The sequence below is a fragment of the Heterocephalus glaber genome, unplaced genomic scaffold (assembly GCF_053883595.1).
Source record: "Heterocephalus glaber isolate CG9 unplaced genomic scaffold, H.glaber_assembly_v1.0 deba00001504, whole genome shotgun sequence".
Lineage (NCBI taxonomy): Eukaryota > Metazoa > Chordata > Mammalia > Rodentia > Bathyergidae > Heterocephalus > Heterocephalus glaber.
Genome location: NW_028258324.1, coordinates 45506142 through 45520584, shown reverse-complemented (window position 1 = coordinate 45520584; position 14443 = coordinate 45506142). Strand labels below are relative to the sequence as shown.

Sequence of the window (14443 nt, the reverse complement as noted above, 5' to 3'; positions counted from 1 at the left end):
GAAGGTCCCGATTGCGGCGTTCTCATATTGGAATTTGATTAATGATATTATTTCCCAAAAAGCAAGGGATCCACTGGTAGCTCAGGCTATACAGGTTGGGGAGGTAGCCCTCCGTAGTGGTGAGGAGCTGACACCCGCTGGTGACACTGACGCAGTTCCCCGGGACGCCAATATGGCGCCGGGACCCAGGCCAGTTAAGGCCACGCCTTCCTCGCCAGACGAAGAAGAGGACTTGATGTCCTTTGACAGTGACGACGATCCCGCCCCCGACGGACATGACGTCCCTTCGGACCAACCCCAAACGGCCACGAACCCTGCCAAGCCCTGTAGGGCAGGGCCTCGCCGAACCCCTGCTTCCTTGCTTTCCGCCACCGCCTCTAGGACAGCCCCACCCTCGCGGAAGGTTCCGCCCCTATATCCCTCCCTTCAAGCCTATCGTGGCCCGCCTCCGCCCCCAGATCCGCCCCAAGAGGGCTCCGGGTCGGAGGAGCCCGCGGGGGGAGCATTGTGGGGCGACTCCGGATATCCCCCTCCTTATATCTCTTCAGGCCCCGACACTCCCACTCTGGCATGTCCTGTTGTTGATCCCCAAAAGGAACTCCGGGACAAAATAGAATTTCTAAAAGAACAGATAAGGTTAGAAAAGGAACACCAAGAACTTATTACCCAGCTTGAAGGCTTAAGAACAGGCAAAGCCCATAAAAATGTCCGTAGAGAAGACAAACTTAAGCCACGACCCCCCGTTAGAGGGGCGGCCCCTAGGGTGCCATCCGGGTCGGGAGTATCCCTGAAACTTAAAAATGCGGAAGCCTTTCCCGTAACTAAAACTACTGACGCACAGAGACAGGCGTGAAGACACCACAGTGGTTTTGATTTTAAGGTCATTAAAAAATTTAAAACGGCTGCAGCTCAATATGGGGCCACTGCACCTTACACCATGGCTATTTTAGAATCGGTGGCAGAAAATTGGCTCACCCCAATTGATTGGCAGACTCTGGCCCGCGCCACCCTTACAGGAGGTGATTATTTATTATGGAAATCTAAATATGTTAAAAATTGCCGAGAAACTGCTAGGCGCAATGCTCAGGCGGGGAATGGATGGGTGCTTGACATGCTCCTTGGGGAGGGGGCCTACGCCGCCAACGACCAACAAATACAATTTGATGCGGGGTTATATGCCCAGATTCAGACCGCCGCCACTAGGGCCTGGAAAAAGCTCCCCTCCAAAGGAGACGTGAGTGCCTCCCTCACTAACATTCGGCAGGGCCCAGACGAGCCATTTGCGGACTTTGTCCACCGCCTTCTCACGGCGGCAGGCCGGATTTTTGGGAGCGCGGAGACAGGGACAGATTTTGTTAAACAGCTTGCTTTTGAGAACGCCAATGCCGCCTGTCAGGCCGCTATCCGCCCCTATAAAAAGAAAACTGACCTTTCCGGCTACATTCGCCTTTGTTCTGAGATTGGGGCCGCCTACCAACAGGGCCTTGCCATGGCGGCCGCCATGCAAGGCTTCACAGTCAAACAATTCTTACAACGCCACGTCGGCAATAAATGCTTCCGGTGTGGGGCCATCGGCCATTTTGCTAGAGAATGCCCGACCGCTAAAATGCAGGGCCCCGACGCTCCGCCCCCAGGGCCCTGCCCCCGATGCAATCGGGGGAGGCATTGGGCGAGTGAGTGCCGATCCAAGACTGATGCCCAAGGTCGACCCCTCCCCCCTCTCCAGGGTTTGAATTCGGGAAACGGGAAAGGGGGCCAGCCCCGGGCCCCCAATTCCAAACAAATTTACGGGGCGCTCAATTTTGCTCCAATAAACAGCAATCCATTTCAGACCTCGTCAGAGCCACAAAAGGAAGTGCCGGATTGGACCTCAGTGCCACCACCCACACAGTATTAACCCCAGAAATGGGAGTTCAGGCCCTTGCTACGGGAGTCTTTGGACCCTTACCTAAGGAGACCTTTGGCCTCGTAATAGGCCGAAGCAGCAGTACCATGAATGGACTGCTGGTTTACCCAGGAGTGATTGATAGTGACTACTCTGGGGAAATTAAAGTTATGGTTTCTTCCCCCAAAGTTATTAATACCATTCAATCAGACCAAAGGTTTGCCCAATTGTTACTCCTTCCCCTTCTCTCCACCTCTAATAAGGCTCTTAAAAACGCCCGAGGCAGCCAGGGTTTCGGCTCATCTGATGTCTACTGGTCGGAGGTACTTTCAGCACAAAAGCCTCTCTTGACCTTGTGGTTAGATGGGAGACAGTTTTCTGGGTTGGTCGACACTGGTGCCGATGTAACTATCATAAAGGGAGAGGATTGGCCTCAGGCGTGGCCATTGAAGGACACCCTCACCCATCTCAAGGGTATAGGGCAGAGTCAAAATCCTAAACAAAGTGCCAAAGATCTGACCTGGAGGGACCAAGATGGTAATCAGGGCACCATTCAACCTTATATCATCTCAGGGTTACCCATTAATTTATGGGGGAGAGACCTATTATCACAAATGGGGATAATTATTTCCAGCCCCAATGAAATTGTCACTATGCAGATGTTTAAAAATGGGTACATTCCAGGAACAGGGCTGGGAAAACACCCTACTAGCCTTACTCACCCCATTGAGCCTGTCCCTCGGCCCCCTCGAGCAGGGTTGGGCCATTTTCCATAGGGGTCGCTGACACTCCTGCGGTCCATGCTGAAAAGATCACCTGGCTCTCGGATGATCCAGTGTGGGTCGATCAGTGGCCCCTCTCCAAGGAGAAGTTGTTAGCAGCTCAACAGCTGGTGCAGGAGCAGCTTCATGCTGGCCATATCATTCCTAGCCACTCCCCTTGGAATACTCCCATTTTTGTCATTAAAAAACGGTCGGGAAAATGGAGGCTCTTGCAAGATCTCAGAGCAGTTAATAAAACTATGGTACTCATGGGAGCTTTACAACCCGGTCTTCCCTCACCGGTAGCCATCCCCCTTGGATATTATAAGGTTATTATTGATTTAAAGGATTGTTTTTTCACCATTCCCTTACATCCTGCAGATCAAAAACGCTTCGCTTTTAGCCTCCCGGCGACCAATTTCTGCGCCCCAATGCAGCGCTTTCAATGGCTAGTGCTACCCCAAGGCATGGCCAATAGTCCCACCCTGTGCCAGTCATTTGTAGCCACAGCACTTCAATCCACCCGAGACAATTGGCCTCAAATGTATATTATCCATTACATGGATGATATTCTCGTGGTGGGACAATTGGGAAGTGAGGTTTTGGCTTGTTATGCTGACCTTCGACGGGCACTTGAATCTCATGGCCTCCAGATTGCCCCTGATAAGGTTCAACTAAAAGACCCTTATAACTACCTTGGATTTCAGATGAAGGGACGTCACATTTCCTCCCAAAAGCTTACCTTGCGGCTGGACGGTCTTAAGACTTTAAATGACTTCCAAAAATTGCTAGGAGACATTAATTGGCTTATGCCCTATTTAAAGCTCACTAAACATGACCTGAAGCCTCTCTATGATACCCTACAAGGTGATAACCACCCTACTTCACCTCGACAGCTCACTGCCGAGGGGCGCAAAGCCATCAGTACAGTGGAACAAGCCATTCAAAATCAAACAATTACTTTTATGGATTATAACTCTCCTTTACAGTATATCATCTGCAAAACCTCCCTCTCTCCCACTGCTGTCTTTTGGCAAACCGCTCCCCTTTTGTGGGTTCATCTCCCAGTTTCCCCTAAGCGGGTCTTTTACCCCTATTATGTTGCAGTTGCAGACCTGATTGTTCTAGGTAGAGACCATGGAAAGATGTACTTTGGAAAGGAACCTGATGTCATTATCCAACCCTACCTTAAAGATCAAATCGATTGGCTTATGCAGACTACCGATTCCTGGCCAATTGCTCTCGCTTCTTATTCAGGATCATTGGACAATCACTATCCTCCCAACAAACTCATTGACTTTGCTAACAGACATGACTTCATTTTCCCAAAGGTCACTTCTTGTTCTCCTCTGCCAGAAGCCCTATCCGTTTTTACAGATGGTTCTTCCACTGGGATGGCTGCCTATGTGTGGGACGATAACATTGCCCAGTTCCAAACCGCCCACTCTTCGGCCCAATTAACCGAGCTGCAGGCAGTTATAGCGGTCTTTTCTACATTCCCTGCCCGAGCTTTTAATCTTTTTACTGACAGTGCTTATATTGCTCAATCTGTCCCCTTATTGGAAACATGTGGATTGATCAAACTTGCTTCTCAGACTGGTGGTCTCTTCCTCCAATTACAAGATTTAATCAGAAAGAGATCCGAATCCTTTTTCATTGGACACCTTCGTGCCCACTCTAACTTACCTGGCCCACTCACACAGGGCAACCGCTTAGCAGACCTAGCTACAAGACCTCAAGTTTTGGCCTGTTCAATAAATACTGATGCCCCCATTCCAATTGACCAGGCACAAAAGGCACACCAACTACATCATCTTAATGCTCACACGCTTCGCCTTATGTATAAGCTTACTAGAGAACAAGCTAGACAAATTGTTAAGGCCTGCCCTACGTGCACTCTACACCTTCCTACACCTCATCTGGGAGTTAATCCTCGTGGCTTGATTCCAAATGCCCTCTGGCAAATGGACATCACGCATTACCCTGAATTTGGAAATCTTAAATATATACATGTCAACATTGATACCTATAGTGGATTCATATTTGCCACCCTGCAGTCCGGGGAAGCTACTAAACATGTCATCGCTCATCTCCTCATTGCCTTCTCAGTACTTGGATGTCCACAACAAATTAAAACAGACAATGGTCCCGGCTATACCAGCTCTGGCTTCTCCAACTTTTGCAAACAATTTGAAATAACACATATAACGGGAATCCCATATAATCCTCAAGGACAAGGCATTATAGAAAGGGCTAATCTCACACTCAAAATTACTTTAGACAAAATAAAAAAGGGGGAATGGTACCCTACCAAGGGGTCTCCCAGAAACCTGATATCACATGCACTATTTATTCTTAACTTCTTAAATTTGGATGCCAAAGGTTCATCTGCAGCCAATCGTTTCTGGCAACCAGAGACGCAACGACAATTTGCCTCGGTGATGTGGAAAGACCCCCTGGACCACTCATGGCACGGGCCGGATCCTGTACTTATCTGGGGCTGAGGATCGGTGTGTATTTACTCCAAGGAAATGAAGTCAGCCAGGTGGCTCCCAGAACGCCTAGTAAAACAAGTTGATAGGTGTGCTGATGATGCCGATGACCTGACGCTGTCCAATCTTAACCAGTTAACAATGGCACCTACAATTACAATCTAATAATCATCAAGAGTATAGTATAATTCAATTTGGCTAGTTATATTTGGGTGCACCCTAATTTTACACACTGTCTTATATGTTTGTCTATTGTCTGTTGTTTGTGTTTGTACAGTTGAGCTCAATATGTTCCTTCCTCTTCAAAGGATATTCGCCTATTGTTAAATTGACTTATAGATAATATTATTAAACTAAAGACATGCTTTTCTTCCCAGGTTGTTAATTGATCAAAGTACCACTGAAATTTATTTTATGAAAGTGACGTGCATTGTTACCCACACGCAACAATCAAATTACAATTAACAGTTATAAAATAAAAAGATATATATTCTTAATTGTTTGTCAAAACGATTATAGATGGGAACTCCCTTTGATGAATATAGAAGTGGCCACCCAGAAAATGATTATTCTGGTCTTAATTCATTAAAGGGACCCCCTAGTAAATTTTATATTATATAATCTTATGGGAGACATATCACAATGAATATTATCTAAATATGTTATAAATTGATTGTATTGGTTGTCCTTGATATTTAAGCACTAAATATGTTGTTACAAAACGTTCATATTGGTTAAGTTCTGAATATGTTATTGTAGCATGTCCACATTGGTTATCTTCAAAAGCTTAATCAGGGTAGCTTAACTCTCTTATTCACAGTCTAGCCTTAAATGAACATTGCTGTTTTTATGCCAACAAATCTGGGATCGTCAGGGGAAAAATTTGCGAACTTCAGGAAGATTTAAACAGATGACGACAAAAATTCACTCAAAATCCCCACTGGACTGGCCTCAATGGTTTCCTCCCTTATCTCCTCCCTTTGCTGGGACCCTTATTGGGTCTACTCTTGCTCATTTCTTTAGGGCCCGTACTTTATAACAAAATCATGGCCTTTCTTAGAGCCCAGATAGAGGCAATAAAAACAGCGCCCATACAGGTCTACTATAATAGATTGGCAATGGCTGACCAGGACGAATGTCGGACCATCGATTAGGTCCTTGCCGTGGCGAAGTGTTCTCGCCCCACCTGGTGAGTGGGCTGGCAAGCCAATGACGGGCAACTGAGCAAGCGTGCCATGCAATGAGAGAGCCCTCGTGTGCCGCCTAAGACAGGTGCCAGAGCCTTGATTCTCTGGTTAACCGATGACGGGTAAGGTGCACGGTGCAGACACGTGTGTTGCTCTGACCCAAGACAGGCTCAGCCCCCGCAGGCTTGGCTCTCCTGACGCCTTTCTAAAATTATAATTTTAAAGGGAGGACCTGTAGGGGGCCCTGCCCCCCCCCGCTGGAAATCTTGAGTGCCTTTTACGGACATATCCGGGCCTGCTACAAATCTACCCGGCAACAAGGAAGTAGCCCCAGTACCCTCCTCTTGCTCCTCCCCTCTAGCCCTACGGTATATATGTTGTAACAGCTTCTGCAATAAACGAGACTTGATCAGAAACCTGTCTTGTCTCCATCTCTCGTGTCCCCTGTCCCCTCTCATCCTCGCTCCCCCTCTAGGGTCTCCGTTGACTTACCCGCGGGCCGGGACACTTGCAGATATAATTGCTTAAGATGAAGTCATACTGGGATAGAATGGGATTGTAACTCAATATGTATAGTGTCCTTATAAGTAGGGGAAATTTTTACACAGAGACATGCACATAGGAAGAGCACAATATGAAGACTGGATTATGTCAACACAGGACATGGAACTACCAGAATCTAGGAGAGGTGTGGACAGATCCCTCCTTGGCCTCTTTAGAGGGAACATGACCTTGCTGACACCTTGAAATTAGACTTCTAGCCTCTAAAATGTGAGAAAACAATATTTTTGTTGCTTAAGGCATTCAGTGTGTGATACTTAGCTATGAGAGTCTTAGGAGAACTAATGTAAAATTGTAAACTCAATCTTCTCAGGTCTAGTCAAGTGATATTAATAAATGAAGCTACCAGCCCAAGAATAATGGAGTCCTAAAGAACCAGAATGTATACATGCTCTCCTGAATATGGTCACATTCAAAATACTAATGACCTCCACCACTACCACCACCACCAACAACAACCTTGCTTGCTCTATTTTCTCCTTACTTTTAGCTCCCCAGAGCATTCAGATTAATGAAAGTATGTTAGGCTGATATTGAAATTTTAAAAGCTTCAATTTTATATGTTTCTTAAAAGTTAGCTCTTTAAGTTTTTGGCCAGATGTTTTATGATTTATTTTTTTCAGCCCAGATATCTGATATGGTCTTATAAAGTACCAAATATGGAGTATATCTTGCTTTTAGGGACAATACTAAAAATGATACTGTCTTTATTTCTAGGCCAGTCTGCTTCTTGCGCACGTTCAAGGAGGTACCTGGTATTCTGGAACATAACATATGCACCTCCACTACTCACTTACCCATGCCTTGCCCCTTTTTCTTATATTTTGTTTATCTAAGGCTAGCCTTTCTTCATAATCCAGGTTCAGTTTTCAGTGATGCCTTCATTGGCTCTCTTGTTGGGGTATTCACAATTAACTCCCTATTCTCCAGGGACAGGCCTTTTATATACAGATAAGACTCATGGACATTCAACCAGAGATAAACTATAAAACTCTAAGGTGTCTGCCATTAAGAGATGGTCATACTACCACTGAGAGTTTGAGTCCTCCCAAAATTCATCATGGTGATGCTATTTGGGACATTATGTCATGTGAGTGGAATCCTCCTGAGTGGAATTAATGACCTTACCAAAGAAGCCCCAGAGCTCATTTGCTTGTCTTTCTATATGAGGACACAGTGAAGGACATTGTCTCTGAACCAGAAAGTAGGAGACCCAGAACCTGTGGTGCTTTGATCTTGGACTTCTCAGCCTCCAGAATTAAATAAATTTCTGTTGTTTATAAACTACTTAGTTTATAATCTTCTTTCATAGCAACCTAAACAACATAAGACACTAAAGGTCCCTCAGGAAAGACTCTCAAGAGGAACCAGGGCTTCAATAGGAAGAAGAGGGATTTAGAATAGATAGAGGAGTGGGCTGAGGTCAGGCTCACATACCCTGCACACAGCCTCAGGTGGATAAAGCTTTCAGAGTTATCCTGTTGGGAGAAACCCTAAAAGATATGACAGGGTGTGTTTATTGAATGATTGATGATTGATTGCTGAATATGCTTTCTTGAATCTTTTGCAAAATGTGACTGGTCTTCAAAATGCCAAATGAAGAATCCTTTTCAGAGACCTTAAGGAATAATACTGTTTTGCATTTAAGCCCAGGAGACTTGTTCTGGGCCCTTGGTATTTGACTTTCTTAAAGTATCACATGTGGTAAACAAGCTATGAATACTCATTGCTCAATAATTAATAGAAATATTAACTAGAAAAAATATAAACATTCAGAAATTTTTTCATGCATCAGTATCTAGATTCTAAAATTTAGAGGCTAAATAAAGATGAGAACATACTCTATACTATATATCACCATATAAACTGGCTTTTCCTCTGCTCCTTTGTCTGATATATTCTCCATAGCTCTCTGAGCTATTATGTTTCACACAGAGAGCAAATAGTGTTTGTGACTTACTCAGATGACAAAACCTCCCAAAGCACCCGGGCTCACACACACAGGTGCCATACATCCTGTGGCAATGGCCATTGTTGGCACAGTTACATTTTCTTCTGCAGTCCTTCCCAAAGAACCCTCTCAGGCATCCTGGAGGGTGAAGAATAAACAAAGCAAATATTAACCCACATGCAAAATATTGTTTGTATTTATTTATTTATTTATTTATTTATTTATTTATTTATTTATTTATTTTTGGTACCGGGAATCAAACTCGGGTCCATGTGCTTGTGCAGCAGGCAAAATTTTGTTTTTATATGAAATAAGAAGCTTGAAAAAAGTGAGATGTTTCATATCTGGTTGGACTGAAGCAAGAGAGATCTGGAGTGCTCTTCTCTTCCTCTTCCTTTGTCTCATTTCTTCTCATCCTGCATGCTTCTCCTTAAGTGTCACTCCTCCAGAAGTCTTTCCTGGTTTTATTCACTATCTCACTTCCACCCAGGCATTAATATTTAATTTTTAAAGCCTATCAACTTTTGTGACCTATGTTTGTCTTAAACAAGATTGTAAGTTCCACTTGGAGAAACTAGAGTCTTTTCTATTTCTTTTTAAAAGTCATATCAGAATGCCTGGCATAGTCTTTGCCACCATTTAGTATTTTAAATAAATAAACAAATATTATTCACAGGGACAAGTAACTGGGATGCCAGCAGAAACTTTGCTGGGCCTCAGAACATGAAGTGAATCTGGTTTCCATCTCCCCAGTTCCACAGACTGTAATTCTTATAAACTCTCCATGACTTCTGGCAACCCCTGGACACTAATATCCTCATGACTTTCTACCTTCAACTCTTGTCTATGAATAAGCAGTTTGTTTTTGTGTGTGTGTGCTTGGCCAACCCATGTAGGAAATATGGCCTCTCCACTGGTTTCCATGAAAAATCCATGCACAGTATCCTCTGGCAATTTGTAAGAGTTTTGTTCATCATGTTTCTTCTCTTTACTTCTCTAGCTCCTATCCTTTTATTCTCTGATTTTCATCTTTTTTCTTCCCTGTTTACTTTAGGTACCTCATTTTTTTCCTTCTATTATTCAGAGCAAATAAATTCTCCCCAGGTGCTGCATCCAAACACAAACTCAACTTTTAGTTCAACAGAAAAAAAAAAGGGGGAAAGAAAGATTTTTTTGTATGTCACTTTAGAGCACAGCTGGTGATTTAAGTATCATGTATTTTGTTCAGTTACACATGGCATCAGTCAAGGCACCATATCCTTGTGCATATAGACAAGGGTTTTACTCTTTCAGGAAAAAAGCCACTTTGAAAAATAAAGATGCACCTTTCACTTAGATCATCTCCATTAAAATCCCCAAGAAATTAAAGAGTAGTCTTGTGTGACTGGCAACAGGCATCCCTACCTTCACAAGTTTTCCCTCGTACCCCTGGGGGGCACCAGCACTGCCCAGTCAGAGGATCACAGGTGCCTCCATTCTGGCAACCACAGATGCTGCCACACCTTTTCCCATGAGTCTCTGGGGAGCAAGCTGTGAAAAAAATAGGAAAGACGAACAAGTAGTGTAGCATACTTTTCATGTTACAAATGGAGGGGGAAGAAAAGTTTGACTTCCTATTAGGATGGATACCAAGTAATTAAAATCATCAGTAGCTTCCAGACACAGGAAAATCTTTGGCATACTCCTAGTTTGTGTGGCATAATCATTCTCAGGGGATTACTGATACCACTAGTTAAAATAATGATGACTGAAGGAAGTTAACAAGGCTCAAATGCAAAATATACCTCATTCCTTAAACTCTAACCTTTACATTTTCAAAGCTTCCCAGACATCATAACTGTAAACTCTAACTAACCTTAATGAGAAACAAACTGCATTTTCTTATTTTGAAAAACTATAAGGAAACACAGAAAAAAAAATGTCGTCTATTTTTAAACAGGAATGAATCCAGATAAGGTTCTTTTGAGGTTTCAAGGTACTTTGCATCGTCAAAGATGGATGAAGTTAAGCAAACAACAATTTTCTCTGGTTTGTTGAAGGTTTTTTGGAAGTATTTAGTGTTTGAATAAAATATATATTGAGAAAAACATCTAGGATTTTATTTTAAATTGAGTAAATAAAGATGTTCAGGTAATTTCAGTAATCATTTTTACAAAAATTTTATCATAATAAGATAAATAATATAAAACTTTATTTATATCATCTCCTCTACTACCTCCCTCCCTCCCTCAGCACTCTGAATACGAATATAGAACTTAGCTTCCTATTTACCTTTTCCTTTACATTTAAACCATAGGCAATTATGAAAGGCAAAGAAAAGGGAAAGAGGGAAGAGGAGAGGAAGAGATCAGAAAGGAATATTTGTTGAGGCCTACATTGTTAAATTACTTTATTAAGTCTCTAAATCTTACAGTAAACATAGAAGAGACAATTCTTAAAAATATTCCTGATGAATGAAGCTAAAGAATTTGAATGGGTTTCCAGAGTTCCCAGGTTAAAGGCCATCAATGTAAGCAAGCCAGCTCTGTTACCAAACACTGCTCCACAAGCAGACTACGATACCATAAAACTGACGAATGTGACCGATGTTTCTTTACAACCCAATGCAAAGGTCCTGAAGAAGAAAATTTTAAAACAAACATGTCCCAAACTGCAAATGGATGAGTTAGAGAACATCATAATGTTCTAGTCCACTCACTAGTTATATGAAATTACTCTTTTATTCCCTTTCCATTAATCCTACAATAATAATTTCAAATTAAATTTCTTTAGAAAAATGAAGTTCTAAAAATTTGCTATTAAAATCAAATACTATGTGGTATTTTAAAAATCTTTTCCTTATAATTAATTGGAGATTTTCCTAAAAAGTGAAAGTAGATATTTTTATGTCTAGACTGACAAAGATACTGGGCTAAAAGATCTACTTTGTGGCAAAACTTACTTTCCTGATCCCCGCTGAGTATTCATTTTACAATTTTTTTTGCTGTATTTTAAAAGCTGCTATTAAAAATATGGGCAATATGTGGTTGATCACTGTTATTCATTGTGGTTTATAAGAATTTTTAAGAAAATATTTCCTCTGTTTATTAGAGAATTAGTGAACATTTTTATGTCTGGCTGGTTAATTTTTTTTTTTTTTTAGGAAGAAGGTGGACAGATATTATTTATTTATTTATTTATTGTACTATGGATCAAACTCGGGACCTTGCGCCTTCGAGGCAGGTGGCAGAAACACTGAGCTAAATCCCTGGCACCAATTCTGGTATCTTTTTTTAAAATATTATTTTATTGGTACATTTTAGGTATACAGTATAGTGACATTCATCATTGGAAATTTGCACCTTTACATAATCTCTCTTGGTTCTCATTTTTTCCCCATTCCCCTACCCTCCCTTCAACCCCTCCAGCCCTCTCTACTTACAAAGACTTTGTTTCCATTTTTCATTTCTCATATTAATTCCATTCCCTTCTTTCCTTTCCCCTAGCCCTCCCATTTCCCCTTCCCCTTTGCCCCTTTTCTTCCTATTTCACATTATCTATTACACCTTTTAGTCCTTATTTACACTTTCAGTTTCTCACACTAGAGAAACTATTCGGTATTTACACATGTGTGCTCTGTTTATTTCACTTAAGAGTATCGCCTCAATGTGCATCCATTTAGCTATAAATGTCTCTAATTTCTCATTTTTTATGGCTGAGTTCAAATGAGTTCCTTCATTTGGGGAAGATCCCCAGCAGGAGAATAGCTGGTTTCAATGGGACTTCCAGTCCTAGTTCTTTGAGGTATCTTCATACTGATTTCCACAGTGGTTGCACCAGTCTACACTCCCACCAGCAGTGGAGCAGGGTTCCTCTTTCCCCACAGCCCAGCCAGCATTTGTTATTGGTTGATTTCTTGATAGCAGCCATTCTTTCTGGAGTGAGGTGGAATCTCAGCCTCGTTTTCATTTGCATCTCTCTAATGAGGAATGATGGTCAACATTTTTTCATATGTTGATTTGCTATTTCTACTTCTTTGAGAAATGTCTGTTCATTTCAGATTCCCATTTTCAGATTGGGTCTTTAAATTTGGGAAGTCTGATTTTTTTAAGTTCTTTATAGATTCTAGATAGTAGACCTTTGTCTGAGGAACAGCAGGTGAAGATTTTTTCCCACATTGTGGGTTGTCTCTTCACACTGTTGCTGGTTTCACTTGCTGTGCAGAAGCTTTTTAATAAGAAGAGATCCCACTTGTTGATTGTTTGTGCTAGATCATGGGCAACTGAGGTTTTGTTCACAAAATCTTTTCCTACACCAATGTCTTCAAGAGTTCTACCGAACATCTGTTCCAGCCGATTCAGCATTTCTATTTTAATATTTAGATCTTTAATCCATTTTGATTTTAGTTTAGTGAATGGTGAGAGATATAGGTCTAGCTTTAATCTTTGGCAAGTTGAATCCAATTTTTCTAACACCATTTATTAAAGAGACTATCTTTCCTCCAGTGAGGGTGTTTGGCTCCTTTATCAAAGATGAGATGGCTGAGTGTGTCTAGCATTGTTTCTGCATCTTTTAATCTGTTCCATTGGTCCTCATGTTGGTTTCTTTGCCAGTACCATGCTGTTTTAATCACAGTAGCTTTGTAGTATAGTTGCAGGTTGGAGAGTGTGATACCCCCTGCCATGTCTCTGTTACCTAGAATTGCTTTTGCTATTCTGGATCTCTTCTTGTTCCAAATGAATTTTTGGATTGTTTTCTCAAGGTCTATGAAGTATGCTGCTGGGATCTCAATTGGAATTGCATTAAATCTATATAGCAGTTTTGGAAGTATGGCCATTTTCACTCTATTAATCCTTCCTACCCAGGAGCAGGGGATGTCTGTCCATTTTCTGATATCATCTTCAATCTCTCTTTTCAGAGTGCCATAGTTTTCAGAGAAGAGGTCTTTGATTTCTTTCATTAGGATGATTCCTAGGTATTTCAGTTTTTTGGATGCTATTGGGAAAGGAATTATTTGCCCTATTTCTCTCTCAGTGAGTCTGTCATTAGTGTAGAGGAAAGCTATTGATTTTTGTGTGTTGATCTTGTAACCAGCTACTTGACTGAATTGCGTTATTAAGTCTAGAAGACTTTTGGTGGAGTTCTTGGGGTCTTCTATATAGAGTATCATGTCATCTGCAAATAATGACAATTTGATTTCTTCATTTCCTATCTTTATCACTTTTATTTCTTTCTCTTGTCTAGTTGCCGTGGCTGTTTCCAAAACTATATTGAACAAGAATGGCAATAGCAGACATCCTTGTCTTGTTCCTGATTTTAATGTGACAGGTTTCAGTTTCTGACCATTTAGTATGATATTGGCTGTTGGTTTTTCATAGATGGCTTTTATCAGATTGAGGTAGAGACCATCTATTCCAATTTTTTGTAGGGTTTTTATCATAAATGAGTGTTGGATTTTGTCAAATGCATTTTCTGCATCTATGGAGACAATAATATCATTTTTGTCCTTGACTCTATTGATATAGTGTATTACATTGATTGATTTGTGTATATTGAACCATCCCTGCATCCCTGGGATGAATCCCACTTGATCAGGGTGTATGATCTTCTTGATGATCTTCTGCATT

General features: G+C 41.9%; 1 protein-coding gene across 18 annotated transcripts in view; it reads right to left on the bottom strand.

Annotated features, from left to right (window-relative positions):
- LOC101724814 (EGF-like and EMI domain-containing protein 1) overlaps window positions 1–14443 on the bottom strand; it is a 634038-nt gene that overhangs the window by 93680 nt on the left and 525915 nt on the right. For all 18 annotated transcript variants that reach the window (XR_015441135.1, XM_087186963.1, XM_087186961.1 and 15 more), the window contains 2 exons: window positions 10242–10367; window positions 8847–8975 (listed from right to left, as the gene is read on the bottom strand). Coding sequence is in view for 17 of the 18 variants with exons in the window: in XM_087186963.1 (XP_087043089.1) it covers window positions 8847–8975; window positions 10242–10367 (255 nt within the window). In the remaining variant the exon portion in view is untranslated. The remainder of the gene's footprint in view (window positions 1–8846; window positions 8976–10241; window positions 10368–14443) is intronic.